The sequence below is a fragment of the Pavona decussata genome, unplaced genomic scaffold (assembly GCF_977016875.1).
Source record: "Pavona decussata unplaced genomic scaffold, jaPavDecu1.1 SCAFFOLD_232, whole genome shotgun sequence".
NCBI classification, from domain to species: Eukaryota; Metazoa; Cnidaria; class Anthozoa; order Scleractinia; family Agariciidae; genus Pavona; species Pavona decussata.
This window is the reverse complement of record NW_028145637.1, coordinates 1,058,310-1,079,518: the sequence shown is the minus strand read 5'-3', so window position 1 is coordinate 1,079,518 and position 21,209 is coordinate 1,058,310. Positions and strand designations below refer to the sequence as shown.

At 39.7% G+C, this 21,209-nt stretch overlaps 1 protein-coding gene and 1 long non-coding RNA gene across 3 annotated transcripts in view; one reads left to right on the top strand and one right to left on the bottom strand.

Annotated features, from left to right (window-relative positions):
- Positions 1–728: 728 nt before the first annotated feature.
- The window catches only part of LOC146458649 (uncharacterized), a 59,995-nt gene continuing 39,514 nt past the window's right edge, over positions 729–21,209 (bottom strand). The window contains exons 2-5 of one of the 2 annotated variants that reach the window (XR_014858167.1): positions 16,779–16,841; positions 4,251–4,571; positions 2,036–2,650; positions 729–1,877 (exon numbers count right to left, since the gene is read on the bottom strand). Coding sequence is in view for 1 of the 2 variants with exons in the window: in XM_085090540.1 (XP_084946666.1) it covers positions 2,552–2,650; positions 4,251–4,571; positions 16,779–16,841 (483 nt within the window). In the remaining variant the exon portion in view is untranslated. Of the gene's footprint in view, positions 2,651–4,250; positions 4,572–16,778; positions 16,842–21,209 lie in introns of both variants that reach the window. The other variant, XM_085090540.1, reaches the window with a different exon arrangement.
- LOC146458651 (uncharacterized) overlaps positions 7,541–21,209 on the top strand; it is a 44,931-nt gene continuing 31,262 nt past the window's right edge. Inside the window, exon 1 of the long non-coding RNA XR_014858168.1 lies at positions 7,541–9,964. This is a non-coding gene — a long non-coding RNA (uncharacterized LOC146458651). The remainder of the gene's footprint in view (positions 9,965–21,209) is intronic.

Sequence of the window (21,209 nt, the reverse complement as noted above, 5' to 3'; positions counted from 1 at the left end):
GAAGATGGTGTATAGTTGTCGAGAACTGTTTCACGGAATGAGTAAAACGAGTTGTCGACAACTTAACTGCCGCGTTTGCAATCGCCACCCAAAGTAATTTCCCTTTTTGAAAGGGAGAACTGATTTTTTGTCTATAACATTTTTTTTGCTGTTTGTTATCGATAAAGTGGTTCACATATTACATTTTTTTGTCGACAACGTTTTATGATCGACAACTTAAGAATAAGTTACAAGTCTGAGATATGTCATTGGCGTGCTTCGTCGCGTCTATTTATACCAAGAGGATGCAATGTTTTAGCTTTGCTGATTAAATGATCTTCACGAGCCTTTTAAACGGATTCACGTTTGCTGCATGCGTTTAAGTTCAAGCGTCGCGTCGCTGACTGAGTGGCCAGGTTGGTTGAAACGTAGCGAGACAGGAGTAGGATTGTTTAGTTGATGGTGGTTCAGGCTAGATCTGCGTTTTCCCCGAAACGGTCATTGAATTGGCGCTTCGTCTTCTTGTGACGATCGATTTTTCCTACTCGTGTGACTTGACTGTTGAAAACGACTCTTTTTGTAACTCGGCGACTTCGGCGACAACAACGGGGGGAGGGGAGGTGGGGGGAGGGGGGAAGATTAGCTCAAGAACAACTCACTTGCGCGGGAACGAAGCTAGTCACAACTTCTGTGGTACGCGGGATCTGGCTTTAACTGGAACTCGAAGACAGCATAGAACAAATCAGAACTCAGACCAGCAAAGATTTATTCTGCCTTACATCATGACCAGGAACATAATTACAAGCACACGTTAACGTTCATATGTTTGCACATCAGTTCCTAGTTTGAATCGGAACTCTTTGTATAAAAGTACAACGTGGAGTACAACAAGTATTACAACAAAAGAAACTACTTTTAAAACATTCAAAGTTCACGTGAAGAGATATATCTTTACACTTTAGATTGGCAGTACAAATAAACCCCCTTTGAATGGAAACCGTCAAAATGAAGTATTTTTGAACCGAAGGAAACACCGACATTGTTTGCGAATCATATACCAAAGGCACGATAACTCTGCAAGTATGGAACAAAAACTATATTACTGAGTCTGTTTGAATTCTAAATTAGTTAACTTAAATTAAACATTCTTTCCAAGAAACTCGAGCTATTGAAAAGGTGATGCACAGGTTCAACTGTCCGCGTATACCGAGGACCTGGCTTGAACATACCTGCATGTGGAATACACTTGTCGGTTTACAGCCCACATATTTGCGTTTGAATCGGTATCTCTTACCGACAGCCAATGCTGGCAAAACCTTCCTAACATACGACCTTCGAATTCTTTAAATCTCGACGAACTCGTCGGGCAATTAATTAGAATAAGTAACACTTGAGTGTTGCATAAAAGAGAACGGAAGAATAGCAAATCCCTAAACATAATGTAATTAGAGCTCAATATTAATAAACGTAACCGATTAGATGTGCAAAAATAGACTTTGAATAAATGCGGTTAAATATAAGAACAGTCGATCGAAATAAACGCGAGTAAATATGAATGGTTTAATACTAAACATGGCTAAATAATGTTTTTTTTTATGCACGCAATTAAAACTTTCCAGAAGTACGTAAAATTCGTGATTCTGTAACGAGACAATGACGAGATCCTCAAAACTATACAACTTTAACATGCTATTTATTGAGAATGATGTATTATTCAGTGAATGACACAGCCATACTCGGTAAAAGGAAATCCCAGTGCTTTATCACATTTATCCCATGAACCTAGTTTAACGGCCTTAGCTCCCACGAGTCTCTTGTTGCTCAGTACCCTCTTGTCAGTACGTAGTAACCGGAAGGTCTTAGGTTCGACTCCTGATAAGAGCACTCGGGATCAAGGTCTTTTTCCGAGTTTGCCAGTGTCAACCACTGAACCACATCATTCTCATTTATTTACCAGGCTTAAAATATTGCATCACATTTATTCCATTCTATTAATTTTCTATCCTACCATCCTTTATATAAAGGATTAAAATGTATTGACAGTGGCACTTCTTACCTTGGATTAAGTAGACGAGGTTTTTGAACTGGATAAGGTTTTCAAACTCGAGATAACAACTTTAATATTGCAATAGGAAGACACCTGGAGGTCAGACGTCCAACATCTGGCCTTTTGTGGAAATAACTTCTTAGAAAAAGCATCAAACAGAAGGATAAAAATAGAGTCGAAGTAAGACAATTTTGCACCTTAGCCGGCTGAAATTGAACATCTCAAATTAGCATTTAGGTGCCCTCTCACCTCAGAACCAGATTAAAAAAAAAAAATCAAAAAACGTCTTAGAAAAAGACTTTAGTTTTTAAGGAGTATAAGAGATATGTAAAGTTTTATCTTGATGTTAATAATTGTGTCATTATTAGCCCAGGTTAGTTATTTGTTTTGTTTCCATCGTAGCCATTTTCCTAACACACGCCCTAGATCAATGCAAGTTTAGTCATTATCAGTTACTTTTTAGCTACTCTTTAAGGCACTTATGAAATTCATCTAGGCAGTTGGTTGACTTGAGAGGATACATGTTTACTGATACATCACGATGGGATGATTGTCAGCTGTATTGTCTTGTATTTGAGATACACCTGTGTTTGCGTATCCCAGTTGTTGGCCATCGTGACACGGCTGTAGTAGAAAAAATAGAGAAATAAAGAAGCGGGTATTATTATTTCACAACGTCAAATTCACTGAAAAACTATTTTATGGTAAATGTAAACAAATAAAATAATTAAATTACTTGATTTCATTTCAGAAGCAACCACTGTAGTGGAACTAGATGCCAAAATACACAGGGAAAGAAAAGTGCGCTGGGCGCAATAATTTTGACGACATTCGGTAAAGCAAAATGTGAATAGTTTCGAATAGAGTTCGAAAACAGTTGCCCTGGCCATTAGGATGCGAAACGGACTATGTGAAATGAAACTTTCGATTCCCTCACGAAATTTTTATCAAGTGATGGATTTTTTTTCTGCTTGTTTTAGGTTGGCGCCTAGCAGAGAGCTCGCCTCTGAGTTTAAGTCCACAGTGGTTCTTGCATAGAGGGACGAAGGTACACACAGTCTTTAGGACGCACCAGATGTGAGATGTCAGACTTAAGGACGTGGTTCTCCCGTCTTACTAGATCCCTTGCGAATGCGCAAAGTCTACATCGGCGAAACAAGGAGGTCTATGCAGAAAAGAAGCAAAGAGCACGAGAGGGATATAGGAGTCGCCCGCACCCAGACCTCCGTCGTTTCACAGCACGGCAACAAAGTCCGGACACCATCCGCTTTGGAACGAAGTGAGGATTATTGATCGAGACTCACATTTGTATACATGAAGGTTCAAGCTGCACCCTAACAACATCAACAGGAATAACGGAATAGAAATTATGGATGCCTGGAAAGCAACGATCAAGAAACACAACAGGAGATCGGAGCGCCTGCGGACAGCTGAGGAGACGATTTCTTCCCGACGCAGCGAGGATCGAAATCTGCCATTTGCAGTCGACGTTCGTCATGTGAAAACTGACGCTAGAAGACGGTGCCTTCTATTGTTACTGCGCATACGTTCTGCGCATCGCGTGATACTTGGTTTCCTATGGGTGGTGCCTACTGATACAGGGCTTTTTTTGCACGGATTAAAACTATTCGTTAAAAGCAGAACTTTAGAAGTGCTTTTGGAATATATAGAGAGAAAAGCGATGGAACTAAAAATCACTGAAATCGCGTAAATCGCTCCAAAAACCACATAGGAGATAAGACAACAGACAAGGGAGTTCAGGTAGGGTTATCTTTATTGAAAATATGTTGGTATTTTTAAATTGAAACAGGAATCGATGTTTTTCCCCTACAAATCCTTATAATTTCGCCCAGCCTGTGAACAGGCTCCCAAGTGGGGTATAGGGCGAAAACAATCGGCTCGCCGATTTTTCTTTTCGCCCTATACCCCACTTGGGAGCCTATTCACAGGATAAATTTCGCCGTTACGCAATGCTCGCCGTGACGCTCAAATTACAACACTCGGAAAGGTCACGGCCTATGTCTCTCATAGAGCTTGGGGTACCTGTGGTATGCTGATCACTGATGTCGTACTTTAATGGTTTACGATGCAACAAAGGAAAAATTAAGTGTATTGAGGAAGCCCTAAAAATGCAGGAACTACATCCCTAAATATGGGCTTACCTAAGTTGATTAGTAAATAAAATCAAAAGCTGACATTACAAACATCTAATTACCCACAATACCTGCATGATGAACATCGTAGACGGCTGGGGCGTTTGAGGTGTCTGGTAACTTACATCATTGCTCTTCAGGATAAATGTAGCGAGGATAATTTGAATGAACAAGAATATGATGATCAATGTGAACACAGCCAGGGCGGTCTTTTCTTTGTCAGTGTATTCCAGTTTTATGTCTTTCCTCATAAAGTGAGACCCAAGGACTGGCCCATTTGATTCCTTATAGTATTCCTCCATCACTATTGATTGGATGCCCGATATGTACCTGTGCACAGTCATTTCTGAGCATATGATGCACGCCACGCTGACTGACCAAATGGCATTTTTCTGAAAGAATAACAATGAAAGGAAGTTTTAAGCCCGGCGCCTGTCCGTAAAAGTCAAACATATCACGGCAAGGGCGGAAAATTAAATTTGATTTATTTCATATTTTAATGCTACATAGGCTAGGATTTAAATAAAATCAGTGTATAATATTTTCGGTGAGATATCCTTTTATTTCAAAGAAAAATGCAAATAACGAGAATCCGTTAAAATCGTCAACTGAGGGGCTAAATTGTTTAATACACGGGTTTGAGAGCCACGCGTGCAAAACAACCGAAATTATTCTTCTTCAAATCGTCTTTTTCAATCTCTAAATATCTGTTGAAATGATTTTGAGAAATTTTGCATTGTTCTGTGTATACAAAATAATTTAATTTCGAAGGCATACAATTCAATGCAGCAAAAGTACTTCGTGAATAAAATTAATTATTACCATGTGAAAAACCTTCAAATCGATAAAGCTTCTGGTGGTTGAACGTTAAAAGGATGGTCTATATGTTCCTGTAAAAATCTCCTTGGGCAAATGATTAAAAGCGACGCGAGAGCTTTTCAAAGTTAGTAAAAAATACCTTCCTTTCCTTGCCTAATTCATAAACCAATCTTTCATCATGCCACACAATGGAAACAATGGTTAGACCTCAAATTTAATACGCACTCTTCTCCTCCATTTATCTAATTTGAAAACAAGTAATTGAAAGAACCAGCTTAAGGATGTAGTGATATTCATCAGTAAGTACTGATACTGTTTTGAAAATCCAACCCCCCCCCCCCCCCCCCCTCTCCTCTTCCCCGGCAACGCACCTACAACCCAGGCTGCGCGCGCAAACGAATTCGCGAATAAATAAATTATCTTGATTTTGGAAAAGGAAAAAAAACAAACGTAACTAAAGGTATCACTATCTTAATTGTTGTTGTTGTTACCTTGCGTATGAACATGCTTACTAATCAAGCATTTTCGCATTTTCACCCTCCTCCCTCCTCCACCCCCCTCCCCCAAAAAATAGGGAACTAAAGCACCGGACGTTTTGGGGGCGACGGCGAAGTCTACAAACGAGCCAGCCTGGGTAAGAGGGCGCCGTCGTTCCCGCCAAAACCCAAACTTAAGCAAAGAGGTGTTTTTGCGACGGCAACCCTAGCTTTCGAAAACTGCCTCGAAAGCTTGAGAAGACCTCTGTGAAAAATGTCTTTTCGTGAAACAAGAGAGATGCTGTTCGGCTAGCATATGATGGTAAAATAATTTCTGATGAAGAATCCTTGGTCTTGTGGGAGAGCTGCCGTTCCAAGAACCTAGATTTTCCAAACAGTTCGTATAGTATGCAAGATTTGATCTTGAGACATCAACGAAGCCGAATGTTTGGCGGGGTTCAGAGTCGATTATCGATCTTGTTCAATCTTTCCTGGATTGACTCCCAGATTTTGCCACGGTCTGGACTGCCTTTCTTGAACTGAAACAATTCGCTAGCAATCATTTCACGCAACAAGAGAATGTCGTGGTCATCTGTCCATTCCATTACAGGTTGTTTTTTGGTAGCCATCTTCACGCTAGAGGCTTAAAAGTTCAAAATCTGACTGTAAATACTTGACAATCGTTCGTACAAGCGCCAAAACGATAGAATAATATTTTAAGCATCGATAAGTACAAAACATTGAGGGCAAAATTATAATAAAGGAACGAAAATCGGCGAAACTCACGTTTTACACGCGACGTCAAAGTAAGCAAAACAAAGTCGGCGCCCGAGTCGTGACGGCTGACCATGTCGGCGGGAAACATGGATCGGAAGTAAATTTGACTAACGGTCGCCGTCGCCCCGTAGAAAACGCCTGGTGCTTAAGTTCCCTAATGTCCATGACAAACGGCCGCCCGCTATGCAAGAAGTCAAGCGCCGATATTTTTTGTTATTCTAGCAGCGATGAGATGTAATATTTTCGTGCACTATAAACCTACAAGCAATACTTCTCAAATGACTAAGGCGTCGAAGAAGATGCAGAAATGCGCCGAAAGTTGATAAAAGATTTGTACTCGACCACTGAATAAGTTGACAGTTTGTGCGGTGTACATTGGACGTTTACAAAAAGAGCTCAAACTTGGGCGATGAGCGATCAGAAAATCGTGCTAAAATGGCCTTTTACAGCAAATTATAATTTTGGAACATTTCGAAATGTTTTTTTATGCGCTAACCCAATAGGGGTTAAAGACATGTGCACGGTCTGACCCGCAACTTTAATGTTTACCACAGAGGGTCAAATATTTGCATTCTTTACGGACTTTGAAAAGCTCTAGCGTCGCTCTTAATCATCTGCCTAAAGAAACTTTGACAGGAATCTATAGACCATCCTTCTAACATTCCACTACCAGAAGCTTAATCGATTTCAAGGTTTCGCACATGGGGAAAATTAATTTTATTCACGAAGTACTTCAGTACTGCAGTGAATTGTATACCTTCGAAATTAAGGCCTCGTTTATATGGAGAAAAGTTGTCCCGGATAGAAGGGTCACCCGCCTACCCGAGCTACCCTGGGCGAGCCAACTTTTCCTACATTTCCTTACAAAACTTGGCGAACCGTTTACATGAGAAACAAAAAGTTGGCTCGGCTAGAAGGGTGACCTGCCTAGCCGGGTCACCCTTTTGCGATGGTAGGGTCACCCTGTTCTGTCGCACTTTGTAATAATCATCGCAGTTTGTAATACCTGTCGCACTTTGTAATAAAACTGTCGCACTTTGTAATACCTGTCACACTTTGTAATAACACTTGTCGCACTTTGTAATAAAATAGCTGTCACACTTTGTAATAACAAGTTGTCGCACTTTGTAATAAATTAAGCTGTCACACATTCGTGGTGACAAAGTGTTTCTGTCAAGATACATCGTAGTCAAGACAAATAACAATTGCGAGGGGTCAACACCGGTATAAGATGGAAGTTCACCACAAAGCTCGAGGATCTCGACTTTGCGGATGATATATCCCTTTTGTCATCAACCAGGGAGCATATTAAGACTAATGCCCCATTCACACCAAGGCTTAAACACGTTCAAAAGCTGTTTAGTTAAACACATTTTAAAATTGTTTCCTTCAGAAAAGGTCCTTTCAGATTTGTGTCGACTACGGATTTAGCACAAATGCAAGCACAAGTTAAAGTTTACTTGAATCCTATGTCAAAGCCAATGGTTCAACATTCTGTTACCCATTTTCATTTTGTTAAACCTGGTTTAATTAAACATGTCTTGTTGGTGTGAATGGGGTTTAAGACTGATAAGTTGGCCCATGAAGCAGAAAGAGTGGGACTGAGAGTCAATGTAGACAAATGTAATCTGCTACGAATAAATTCACGGAGCAACGATGTGATGGAGGTAAATGGACGAGGAATAGAGGATGTTGATAGATTTGTGTACTTGGGAGCTACAGTTTCCAAAGAGGGCGGAGGCACTGAAGACATCCACAACAGAGTAGTCAAAGCAAGAGGGGTATTCTTGAGATTGAAAAAGATTTGGAGTAGCAACAGCATCCTGAGTCAACGAACCAAAGTCAGGCTATATAAGACACTGGTAAAGTCAGTCTTTAAGTATGGCTGCGAGACGTGGAAGATGAATAAACGTGACGAAAACAAAATCGACGTCTTTCAAAGCAGATGTCTTAGACGGATATTTAAGATACGCTGGCAGGAAAGAATTACAAACAAAGAAGTCCTAATGATGGCTGAGATGGAAAATCTCAGTGAGGACGTGCAAAGGCTGAAATGAAAATTCATCGGCCACATCATAAGGAAAGAACCGAATAATGACTGCAGGACTGCATTAACCTGGACACGGGAAGGGCAATACTTACTTACGCTATTTACTCATGTGATTACATACACTTAGGCCAGTTCCAGACGTCGCTCCACTCATGGCATGTGCCGAACCTAATTCATTTAGGCTCGACTCTGGAGCGACTTAGGTGAGGTGACTGATTCAGACGACGTACTTCCTACCGCACCTAATTCGCCAAACCTTGCAGAAAATAAGTAAACAATTTTTACCGAGACAGAAAGTCAAGGTTTCTGTGGAAACATATATATGGCTGATCTAGTTATCGCTAAATAACAACACAATAAGAGAAACTACACTTTATCGGTGATTCTCAATGACTTTTCCAGATAGTTTTAGTTTTAAATTCTTCATTTGTACTCAGGATGAAGACAGCAGGTTAAACAGATTTATGCCAAAGCAATTTCTCTCAATAAATCACAATACCTAGCCAATTGAAAGCCAAAAGACGAGACTCAAGAGAATCAAGGAATAGTCACGCTTGTACTTACTTCACGGTTAAAACCTAGCCTCACGCGTGACTTGTCACGGTATGGAGCTTAGAGCCAATCACAATCGCCGGTAAACAATGAGTAATTCATCCATTAGGTTTCGCACATGAGAGGACCGGTGTCTGAATCTGCTGCCGCTCCAGTGTCGCATAATGCGGAAGACCCAGTCGAACTCAACGATGTTTGCCGCACCAAATTAAAACAGCCGTGCCAAACTGATTCAGATGCCGCTCTTTTGCCGGACTTAAGGATACTTCCTGGGTTCGCGGGTGTCCTTTAGAAACAAATTCGTACGCGCGCAAGTTTTAATAAACCTCTAACAAACTATATATCATTATAAAGCTTAATAAATGTAGTTTCCTATAAAAAATATAATTTAGCGATTTTTTCCTTTTTTAAGTGCCAGGAGCCAGTAGAACCTCGAATCGACCGATGGTCGTTCTATTTTATAATTTAAAATCGGTTATCGAACGCCGCGCGAAGAACGAAATCGCTGCACAGTGTTATTCACAAGGTATCAATCAACAAAAAGGTGTCAGGCTTTTTCGAAATTCTGATTGGTTATTTAGATATCCACGTCTAAAGTTTGAGTAGCAAAAAATATTTGAGGCGTGTTGCGTAAACAGTCGCCACGGGAAAAATATTTTGAAAATCAAAATTCCCTGCCACTTTTTTGTTTGTCATTATTCCTCGAATCGTCTGGCCAAATTTCACGACAATCCGTCAAAACTACATACCCTATTAATTCGTTCAAAGTCGATATACTCTGCCAAAATTCAAGTGCGAGTTTTCGCTCGATAAAGGTTTGCAAGAAAAACAAACCTCCACAAGAGATTATGACACCTCATTACGTGGCGAGCCAATCGAGCAACAGGACCCCATGGCGTCAACAACAATAGCACAGAATTTCGCGGAAAAAGTATCGCGTTGCAGACACGTTTTAGACTCCGCTGTTGTGATCGAGCGAGATGGGGAAAGTGGCGAAAGGAAAACGTAAAAATCAACCAGGAAAACGGGGAAAAACCAAGGCTAACGAAACCGAAAGCACGTCAGCGGAGAGTTTGAGGAGTGCACTGATATCAGAGATGAAATCTATTGGGTAGGTTGTTCGTTTTGATTGCTTGTGATGTAATTTACGCTTCAAGCTAAAGCGATTATTCATTTCGTATCAAAGGAAATGTATAATGCATTTTTACTGTTATTTAGGTACGATGGTGATTTCTTCGTAAGAAATCTTCAAGATAGCGTGGAGCGAAGCAAAAAGCGAGAGAAAGAGCCACGCAGAACGCCATCCTCGTTCCCAGAGCCTACGATCTTTTGGTCAGCGGTTGGATCGTAGGCCCTGGTAACAGCCGTTTCCGGATGTCGTGAATTTCACGACATCCGGTAGCGCACGCTCAGTGTGATAAATTACTATTGCGCTTGCTCAGTATTAGGAAACCGGAAACATTTTGTCGAAGGATTGTCAACACAACGAAAGAACGTTGTGAGAGTGTTTTCATGGCCAATTTAAAAGAGATTTTAACTACCCTACTCGCCGCTACTCTGAAAAACCACAGCCTACGTCTTCGATTAACGGCTTTCAGGCGTTATTTTTAAATAATTCAACAACTTTTACGTTGTGGATACAATCACGGTTGTAATATATGTTTACACCCGACCGGTTAGTACTTTTGATCACTTTTTACTACGGTCTTGATCTTTTACGCCTTGTAATGCGAATGACTTCGGAAAAAAGTCAACCAGATTTCCGAAGAATTAAGGAAAAATTACTCAGAAGTGGAACTAAAAGGCCGAATTAGTTTGTCTCATCTATCGGTTAAATTATTCACTGAATTAATATTGGAAACGAAACGTGGCTTACCAGCTTTGCAACATCTGTAAAATGTGAGTAAAGATCAACAATGGCACTCTGTTATTATTTAAAAATCCCTAAAGATCAGATGCAAATGATTATTTTGTTTCAGTGGTCAAACAAACTGCAGTATAGTTTTGTTTCTGGTTACCCAATTTAAGGACCCCAGTCATTTTTACTCTCTCTCAGAAACCACAGGGTAAAGGTGGATGGGGAGAGAATCCTACTCACAGTGATGAGGGTGATTCTAATACTTGTTAGCATTTGATTCCTAAAACTGAAATGATTACCACTGAATAACACCATTAATTTCCTTTATTGTTCTCGTAAAGAATAAAATAAAACATGCTTATGTGACATAATAGCAGCTACAGGTAGGTTTAACTAAATCAAACAGGTCTATTTGCCACAGAGGCATTTTGGTAGTATCCTTTACAGTGGCCAAACACTTGCTCTGAGTCTTTCATAGGGTCAGAGAAGTTCCCAACACTACTAGAAAAAATAAGAGACCTGCCATTGGGGCTTTGCTAGTCCATTTGAAACTCTAAAATGTGAAAAAGATGTTATGTACTTATTTATTTATACTTGCAAAATTTAAAAATTGTTATATGATAGAATAAGTTATAATACAGTTGAACCTCCCGTAAGCGACCACCCACAATGTCAAGGATATGTGGTCGCTTACAGGAGGTGGTCGCTTACCAGAGGTCAGACCACAGGGGTCTATATTTCGGGTAATTTACATAATATGGTAATTGCGGAGACCTAAACCTTTTGCCAGTGCTTATTTTTTTTTTATCGAAACCCATGCATGCTATTTACAAGAAAAGAGAGTTTTTTCCTACAAGGGATTCAATCTGATTAAAGTTTATTTCAGTGTACAGTATATTTTATCAAAATTTTATTTCAATGTTAAGCTATTTCGGGAGACACTTGAACCGGTAGCTCCGACTGTGAAATTTACGGCGTCCGCTGTAATGATGTGGCCAATATTTAACAGCGACACATATTTTCAATTTTTTACACCCGTGAGAGATACAACAGATTGTGTGTCAAGTGGTCGCCAACGGGAGGTTCAAAACAATTGAAAATTTTTAACAATCATCTCTAAAAGTGGTCGCTTACGAGAGGTGGTCGCCTACAAGAGGTTTCATCTATAGTGATTTGACTTGAAAACTATTGGTATTTTGGAAAAATGGTCGTTAATGAGACGTGGTCGCTAAGGGAGGTTCGACTGTATTAAAAACAAATATTTCAGATGTCTTAAAGGTGTCTAAGAAGCATCAATTAAAATACTTAAGGACAAAACCAACTAAAATTGGTAACAGACTTGAATACAAAAGAACTGGAACCTTTTAATTCTGTGACAACTTTCTTTCTGAGATGGGTGTCACTTGAGTGTAGTAACTGTTAAACACAGGGAGAAAATTCTTCATCTAGAAACAACATTTAAAACTAGTAAAAAAGATAGCATACAGAGAGAGAGGCAAACAGATGGGATGTACTCTTATAAATGGGTAGGTATCATGCATGTAAAGCACATGTCAAAAGACAACAACAACAATAAAAAGAAACAAATTAAAGCCAGGTGACCCTTGCAGTGGCAAAGTCACGGATGTATCCTTCATCTATCCTTCCTCTGTGGTGAATCCGGAAAAGCCACCAATGTATCCTTCCGCCATGTCAACAGGTCATCGGTGATTGTGATTTGAGGAAGTTATCAGTTCAGTTATTAATTCTCAACAGAAAAATGGGATGCCATCATTTCCATATGACTCAGAAAGGGTGTAAATCGCATGTGAGCTGTTGATTGAAAGTGATTATTTAATTGGAAGTTAATGGATTGTCCAGACATTCAGTATTAAATAAGAGTTACATAAGTCCCTTAGTCCTAATTCTTATTCCCTTCAACAAAACCCATTAGAAGCCATATTCATTCTTAAAAGCAAACAATGCACTAATTGGGTGGACCGGTGGAAGCAAGAAGAACGTTTAATCAGTGCAAGAAAAATCCAAGAACAAATCTTTAATTTGCCTGTTAGCTTCTGTTTGCTTAGCATCTGATCGGTGAGTTGATAGAGCTTCTGTGAGGTTTACACTTATTTATTTTAATTTTATTTATTAAATCAATTCCAAATTACATTACTTTGCACAGGACAATCCAATGAATCTGTGGTCAGCTTACCGCCTAATACATCACAGATAGTTACTTGTATTGTTACCAACAAGGGAAACTTCAATTTTTCTCAGCATTTTATTATTTGTGCCGCGACTGTGTACAGTACTCCGAATATTATAAATCGAAATGTTGTGTCTGTTTGGCCGTAAGCGTGTTTCTGGGCAACGGAATAAAGCCGAGTCAGAGGCACTTACCTTCGAAATTGAGAGCTACATCACTCCTGACTTGTGCTAGTACAAAGACTATGGTTTACTCACGGCTTCGTTCAGTTCTTGCGATTCTCTGATCATGAGATTCCAATGATCACCTTGGCTTTTATGGAAAGCAAGCTAGCTTATTCAGTTGGAAGAATTGAAAAACTTAGCAAAACATTTCAACATCCAGTTTCCGAAAACATTTCAGGCGTCTCCTTTGATGAACTTTTATCCAACTCGCTAATTCTTTGCGCTGAACAGAAAGTACTTTTCGTCTATCGACAAAATGTTTACATCATTTGTTCCTTTATATAGCACGATTTCAAGCGTCTCACCGGAAGTAAAGACCAATGCGCAGAAGCGTAGCATTTTTCACCTTGTAGCGCATCAGGTTTTCGACAGCCAATGAAAAAAAAGATATCTTTGGATGGACCCAGAGCCACTCGTTCATCAATTTAAAAGCAAAAACTTTGGGGCTCTGGGGACGAGAATGCGCAGAACGCGCTATCTCCAGTATTACACGTGGGCTCATGCGCTTCTGGTGAGTTCTATTTCATCGGTCTAATTTTTGCTGATTTTATGCCAATGTTTCATTACAAACGCGCAGTTAAACGTTATTTGGTCTTTTCTCGCTGCAGAAGGAAGAAATCGGCCCAGAGAATGCAGAATATGATATTTGATATTTTCACAGGACGCTTGCAAAGTTACCCTGCAGGACTTTTGCACGGCAATCGACCTCTGTGTACTTGATCCAGTAACAGTGGATAAATTTGAAGGCCGCTGCTCCAGTTCTTCATGATCACCTTCGACAGAACCTTCAACGTCGACTAGAGTTTCTTGGTCGAACCAAGAGCCTTTGTTGCTCTCTGCAAGATCACGTTTCCGATCTTCGCTGAAACCTAGTATCTTTCCCTTTTTCTTAGGCCCTGGCTTCTTCCGGGACTTTATCCACAGGCTCTTTTCGTTTTTTGATGACTTTTCCATGTGGAAAGCGCGAAGAATATAAAATTCGAAGTGAGAAATTTTCTGCAGGCGAAATGTAAACAAAATATGCTTATTTCTGAAATAAGAGCTCTCGGATGAAGCGTTTTGACGCGAAAATTTAGACTGCAAGCAGTCCCTTTCTGGATAGTCGAGAGGTTGCGCGAAATAGCCGAGCGCGAAAAAACTGGAGCAAACGAGCGGAGGGGGGCTTGGGGAAAGGCGTGAAAAAGGGGAAAGGAAAAGAAAGGGACTGCGCTCTTAGCTGTAACAGATGCGTTCAGGCTGAACTCCGCCCACAATTTGTTAAACCCATTAAAAATCCAATTAACTGAATAACAACTCCGCATTGTTATTCAATCACCAGAATATAGGAGCGAAGAGGAAGAATCGCCGAGCTTGGGCATTGATCCAAGCTTCCCTGAAAAACCAAAATCCCTAGAAGTTGTGGTGCATTTGAAGTTTTCTTCGAGGCCCAGAGTAAAAGAAATCGACCACACAAAGGACAATTGGAAAGCTGTTGTTAATATCATATGTAAGCATCCTGCGGTGAAATCTGCCGACAAAGCTTGTTCCGCGAATGCGAAAATTACATTTTACTAGTTGGCACCAATGTCTTTTAAGAATTTTGTGATCTTGTCGAAAGCAACTGCTTTTAAACCAAAGTCATTTGACTGCAACTGGTCTTCGATAACACTGCGAAGCGGAACAACAACCACGATCGAAGCCGTGATGGCAAAGTGTTTCGCTATTAATACAAAGCTTTGATATGTAATGGATTTCCCGAAACCAGTGGGAAGAACGGCTATTACATCTTTTCCCGACAAGAGCGCTTCTACTGCTAGCTTCTGTCCCTCTTTGAGAACTAAGCCGCCGACTTGATCGCTTAAATTTACCAAGACATCGCTGCTACTCTCGTTCACGACTGAAACCATTTTCCTAGTGATCTGAAGTGTTGACATCAAACGTGTGAAGAAGTTAATTACACATCAAACTTGTTTGACAGCAGCTATTGTTTATAGACCAATCGGAATTTTCCGTTGCTGGAGCGACGGGAAATTCGAACGCGTCTGTTACAGTTAGCAGCGCAGTCCCTTTCTTTTCCTTCTCTCCCCCAGTCTCTTCTCGTTTATTTCTCCTCGCTCCAGTCGAGCGCACCATCTCGACTGACCAGAAAGGGACTGCTTGCAGTCTAGCGAAAATTCCTCTGGGGCGTCTCGCACTAAGAAGATTATGACACCTTTTTTATTTATTTACTTTTATATGGAAATACGTTTTCCTAAATATCTTGCGCTTTATTCCCCAAATTCTATTTGGTCGAAAAAATGTTTTTTCACTTTTTCACCCTATCGAACCCAGGAAGTACCCTTAATTCATCAATTAGGCTCGGCTTATGAGTCATGGAGCGGCGTCTGGATCAGGCCAAACACTACTTATAATACAGTCATTAACAATACGATTGGTTGTTCTCCTTATATCACGGTTACTTACGACGTTTACTTAAGGGGGAGTTACACCTGAACGCCATTTTTCCGCCACTTGACATTGCTTTAATAGAAATATCTCGTTCGCGTTTCAAGCGATCCAAAAACCCTATGATCATATCGTGAATCTGTGTTGTGGGGTATTTTGGTGAATTTTTTGGGTGATTATTGGGTATATTTGGGAGGAATAGTTTTTTTCTAGAAAGGTTGGTAAAATTAAGAGAAATAAGAAATATTGAAGATTTAGTGAAGTTTTAAAATTGGAATTTGTTGTTAATAATTAATAAACTGATACCAAGTTAGTCAACTAGGAACCTGGGCTGCTCTTGCGTGGGTATCAACTGTCTGTTAGTGCTCCAAAAATCAAATGTTTCTTTCATCTATCCCTTCTTTTTAAAAACCTCTTCAAATTTCATTCAAATTTAAGCGTATTGTCCCCTTAAAGTGACATTGTCACTTTTAAAAGCGCATTCGCCAACTCCAAACTTAAAAAAAAAAACAGGCGGAATTTTTCAAGTTTGAAGTACCAATTTCAAAATGGCGTCGACTAGTGGCGGTGGTCATGGTGGGGAACTCGGCGAGAAAAAGGCGATTTACAGACGAGATAAAGCAAAGACGAGACTGGTATACGCAAGTATCGCAGTTTAAACCGGCGTTACCGAGTGGAACAAGGCAACATGTTTGGTCAGTGTGAGGGCTCTTGTCCTACAAATCGTCGTTTGCTGCAAGAAGAAAGGACAGTGTACAAAAAATATATTTACACTGAACCCAACTAATTAAATCATCGCATTCATAGATGAATTCTCTATTTTAAGAGCTTTCAAATAGTGTCTCCAACTTTGCAATCTATTGAGATATGTTGGATAAAAAAATATTTATGTCAGACGTTTGCAGTGAACCGAGAGTGAAATGGGAATCCTGAATCATCGAGTTTCGATTCGAGTTCGAGTTCGAGTTGGACTTCGAGTTGAAGTTCGAGTTGGACTTCGAGCTAGACTTCGAGTTGTAATCCATTTCCATTTAAGCCATCCGCTGCAAAAGATCACAAATACTATACTTGGAGAATAACAGGTGAAAATACTGAACCATTACTGTTTCAAGTATCACTTCCATCGAAATAAATGTGTTTTTTCGCTTTCAAAGGCACACTAAAATCGGTGACACTGCCCGTTTAAGCGGAAAGATAAACTGATTAGACAAACAATATAAACTGTTTTTACCAGAAATGATGAGGGTGTATGACGATGAGCCAACACAACTTCCATCACACCGATTGGCAAGGCCTGGTAAACAAACGAACAAACAAACAAACATTAGATCATCAGTCAAGACGGCAACTGAAGTTATGATAAGCAGTACTTTGTTTACAAGAAGGTAACTTTTCACCTGGGTTTGTGGTTTGTGTAAATAAATATATATAACAAAGTATCCTTTAAACAGGTTTTTTGGGGCCCATTGCACTCGAGTTGTTCATAATCGTCCTGCCCTTGGTTCGTAACTGAAAAACTATATTAAAGGCTGAACTGACGTGCGTAAGTAAATGGGGCAGGAGGAACCAAGGAAATTTCAGGCTCGCTGGTGGCTGTGAAGCGCGCCTTTGTTCGTGAACTGCAAATATTTTGGCACCGCGGAGAGGTGCCAACTGAGGTGCAGGCCGGGTGGTGTTTGTACGGAAACAGTTTCCTTCCGACGCCAGTGTTTCTCCTGTGCAGCTCTGCTCTTTTCGAACTTATGGCTTGTGTTCACGCTTGATTGATTGATAATTTAACCATGAAATGTCGACGAATAATAAATAAATGTATTTAAAATATTGCCTGCTATGCGGGAAAGGAATGGTTCAACTGCAGACTAAAGGAAAACTGCACAGCGACACCACGTCTGAGTCACTATTCTCTGACTATTCGTCACTATTCAGTGGTTCTTCTTCTGGTTCGCTTTTCGTGTTTTAAAGACACACCCCAAATTATAAAATAGAATTGCAATAATGGTCAACATGTCAATCAATCAGCGTGAGCGTCTTGTTTTCAGCACGCTCTCACAATTCGCCGTTTCATTTAACCAAGTCATCCACCCTTCTTCGGACACGCACACACCGTTTTTTCATCTCATAGCCGAGCGGACCTTGTGATAGTCGCTTCAGATACTCTTTTTGCAGTGTAGGTTTTCAAACTGGATAAAGATAGGCAAGCAATGAATCCTTTCCATATCCTTAATGTGTTTGTTTTACTAGCACTCTTAAATCTTGGATTCGGACAAGGTAACTCAGTATTTGTTATTTTGGTTTTGTTAGCCGATCAGCTCGTCATTTCTAATTTCTAGACTTTGGTTGATCTTGTGGGTGGTTGTTCTTGTTATTGATAAGAATCAATATACCGGTATAAGTAGTCAACAGATCAAAGATTTAACAACTGGAAAGAAAAAATCCGGATCCTTGTTATCCTTTAGATTATTGAGGTGGGTCAGTGAAGTAGTGGCTAAAAGAGGTGAAAATATCTCTTGCGAAACACTTCGTTGTACCATCGTTCGTTGTGAAGTTAGGTTCTTATTTTAGAGTAGTCGACCATTTTTGATAACTTCTTCGATGGTCAATCTAAATTCATTTTTTCTTCCTATTTGGTTCTCTTCGAATTGTAATTTTGAGCTATGGATTATGTTTCTCTTAGCCAAGAAAGTCTAGAAAAAAAAAAAGACCGAAATATGTCTTCCGTTTTTAATTTCTCTGAAAAGCGGGGTAGTGTTATTGTTTGTCTTTACCAGCATGAAGTATTCAACTTTAGTTCGTTGAATGAAAACTAACGACAGTCTAATTTGTAATTCAGATAATGAAATAGTTACTCATAAATACTCCGCTTTGGTTGTTGCTTTCTACAACCAGAAGTAATCCTGTAATAATATTTTTTTGTCGTTTTTTTTTCTTCCTTAAATTATTACACGATTAATAATTAAACTAAACGCTCCTCTCGTAAATAGCTGGTTAAACAGTTAGATCATGAAATTCTCTTTTTCTTAAAAGAGGAAAAGAATTGTAAAATTGGAACAAAACGTAAAAAATCCAGGAATTTAGAGTAAGCCCTGACAAGTGGCAAGCAATCGGGACTCCGTGAGGTCACACTGACAGTGAGATGCCCTCAGCTGATTTCCGATGCATCTGAATAAGGAGGACACATTTGGCTTACATTACTTCAGTGTGATCATTTTAAATTTGTATTGTGGCACTTCAATTAGTTTAGTTAAGTTTAACTTGAGTCATGAGCTCGTCCAAATCGAGTCGAACCAGTCTGGATTGGTGTCCGAGTATGTCACGTGCTTTATTTAATTGATTATTTCATTTCTAATAGCGCAGAATACTTTTCAGAAGCTAGAAGTCGGTGATGAAGGGAGGGGGTGGTTGCAGAGTTATCAGCCGTGGTTGGGGTATGTCATTAGTTTGGTTGGCTAAGTACTTGATGTCAAAAAAGTCATCTTGTTTCTTTTTGGCAGATAACAGATGCGTCTCTTTGCACGATGGAGATAAATCGTTCAGCGGGCATATCAATAACGTTGCTATGAAGTGGTATGAAACACCTTCAATTGTTCCGTTGGCGGCAGGTATTTTATCATCCAAGTTTTCGACAATCACATAATAACATATCCAGCCCATTTCAGATTAAAAACTGAACCACTGGATAATGCAAATCCAGAGTATTGATTGACTTTACGCCCCTGGGATATCAGCCATTATACTATGCCTAACAAATAGAGGACATTAAATTGTCTCCTCCGTTGTCCTTCAAAGCTTGATTTCCGCCGCGCCCTCGGGTCCGGTAGCGTGGCCTCATTTCCCGAACAACGGCTGGTAATCGAGCCTATTGAGAAATGAAATCAGCAAGATGTTACTGATTTTGATTGTTTCTGATAAGTCAATAATTCCACTCGCACTTTTTCGATCAGAGATCGTCATCGCCCACTCACCTCGTCGATAATCTCATATCCAACACGCGCCCATGAAATAATTAGTGTTAATTTTATCACATCATATCATATCATATCATATCATATCATATCATATCATATCATATCTGCTTGTCATGTCATGTCACATCATATTACATCTCAGGTGAATTAAGGCCTGGGCCTGCATTCCTTTCCCGAAAAATTGAGGGGGTGGTGTAACTTTGTTAGCATTTTAAATAACACAAACTGGCTTTAGGATCTACTTGATAACAATATATTATGGAAAATGAAAGGGTTAGAGAGGTCATATCTTGTCACGTGACCTACATGGGTTATTTTTAGCTTAAAATTCTTTAGAGCAAAATGGGAACACTTTTTATTACTTCCTCAAGGCTACCATCAGTTTTATGCTGTTAAGAGTATTGCGTATATTATTTCCACGCTTGGCAACTTTGAGATAACTCAAATTAAAGGCATGAAAACAACAACGATTTTTATGGGAGACTGGGCACTAGTACAAAACATAGTTTATTTTCACAACTAACAAAAGAATCAATTATTTCCAAGCACAGAACTTTTATTTTTGCTCTTCTTACCTGCCTGGTATCAGTAAAGGTAAATCACTATCAGTATAAACTGTTCCCATTTTTAGTGAAAAGTTTTCCAGCATTTTCTGGCCGTAACGAGTCACGTGACCTAATTTGCATACGTCACACATACCAAAATGACAAAATTTGCAAACCTATAGGTCTGCCTAAGTCTTACGATACTAGGACGAAAGCCTTAGAAAATAGACCACCCCCTGACTTTTGATCGACAGAACTGCCGGACCCATGCCTTAATTTACTTGAGATTGCCGTGATTCACTTTTAACGTTTTCCCGGCTATATTTAACTATTACTTCACAATAACCCTTTTACGTGTCTCGTTGTAACGGCCTTTCATCATTTCGTATCCAACAAGCGCGAGTGGAACAATTGCTTCAGATTAAAAAGGACCAAGAAATACTGCTAGAGCTTGCTGATTACAAGAACGACCAAAAGACGTTTCGTGTCCAGTATTTCTTTCGGCCTTAATATCCTATGGTTACCAAGCCAATCAAACTCGGGTATTGCATTATTCAATGATTCAGTTTTCAATAAGACCTTGACGCTACCTCATTACTTTTTTTGGCCCGTGCGCATTTACAAAATTGACATTATAACAAAAGAGAAGTTGCTTAATGAAACGCCAGCAAGCTTCTATTTCTTTTCTTAGTTTTCATAATCTTTAAGACACTGTAAGTCACCTGTATTATAGAATTGTTTATAGGCAGGTAATTATAACTGTTTAGCCTGATCCACAGACTGTCCAGGTCGCTCGAGTGTGTGGCACGAGGGACCTGGACCGTCTGAGAATCAGGCCAGTAACTGTTCTGAATTCATTTCATGCAGTTGTTTATTTGAAGTTTGTAAAAAACAAACACAAGGCTCAATAGCATGTACTTTGCTTGTGATCTTCACCTAATACTGAGCCAACGGAAGAGGGTTTTTATTTTTGGTTTTTATCTGTTTGTTTTCTTTGCAGGAAAAAACTAATTAAAAGTATACTAACCGTTCGGCAGGCTTTTGAATGACAACTTTCATAAATGTTTGATAGGTAGCCGAAATAAAAAAAAAACATAGCTCAGATACTAAGTCTTTTCTGATCCTGATAAAAAAAAAACGACTTCGAGTTTT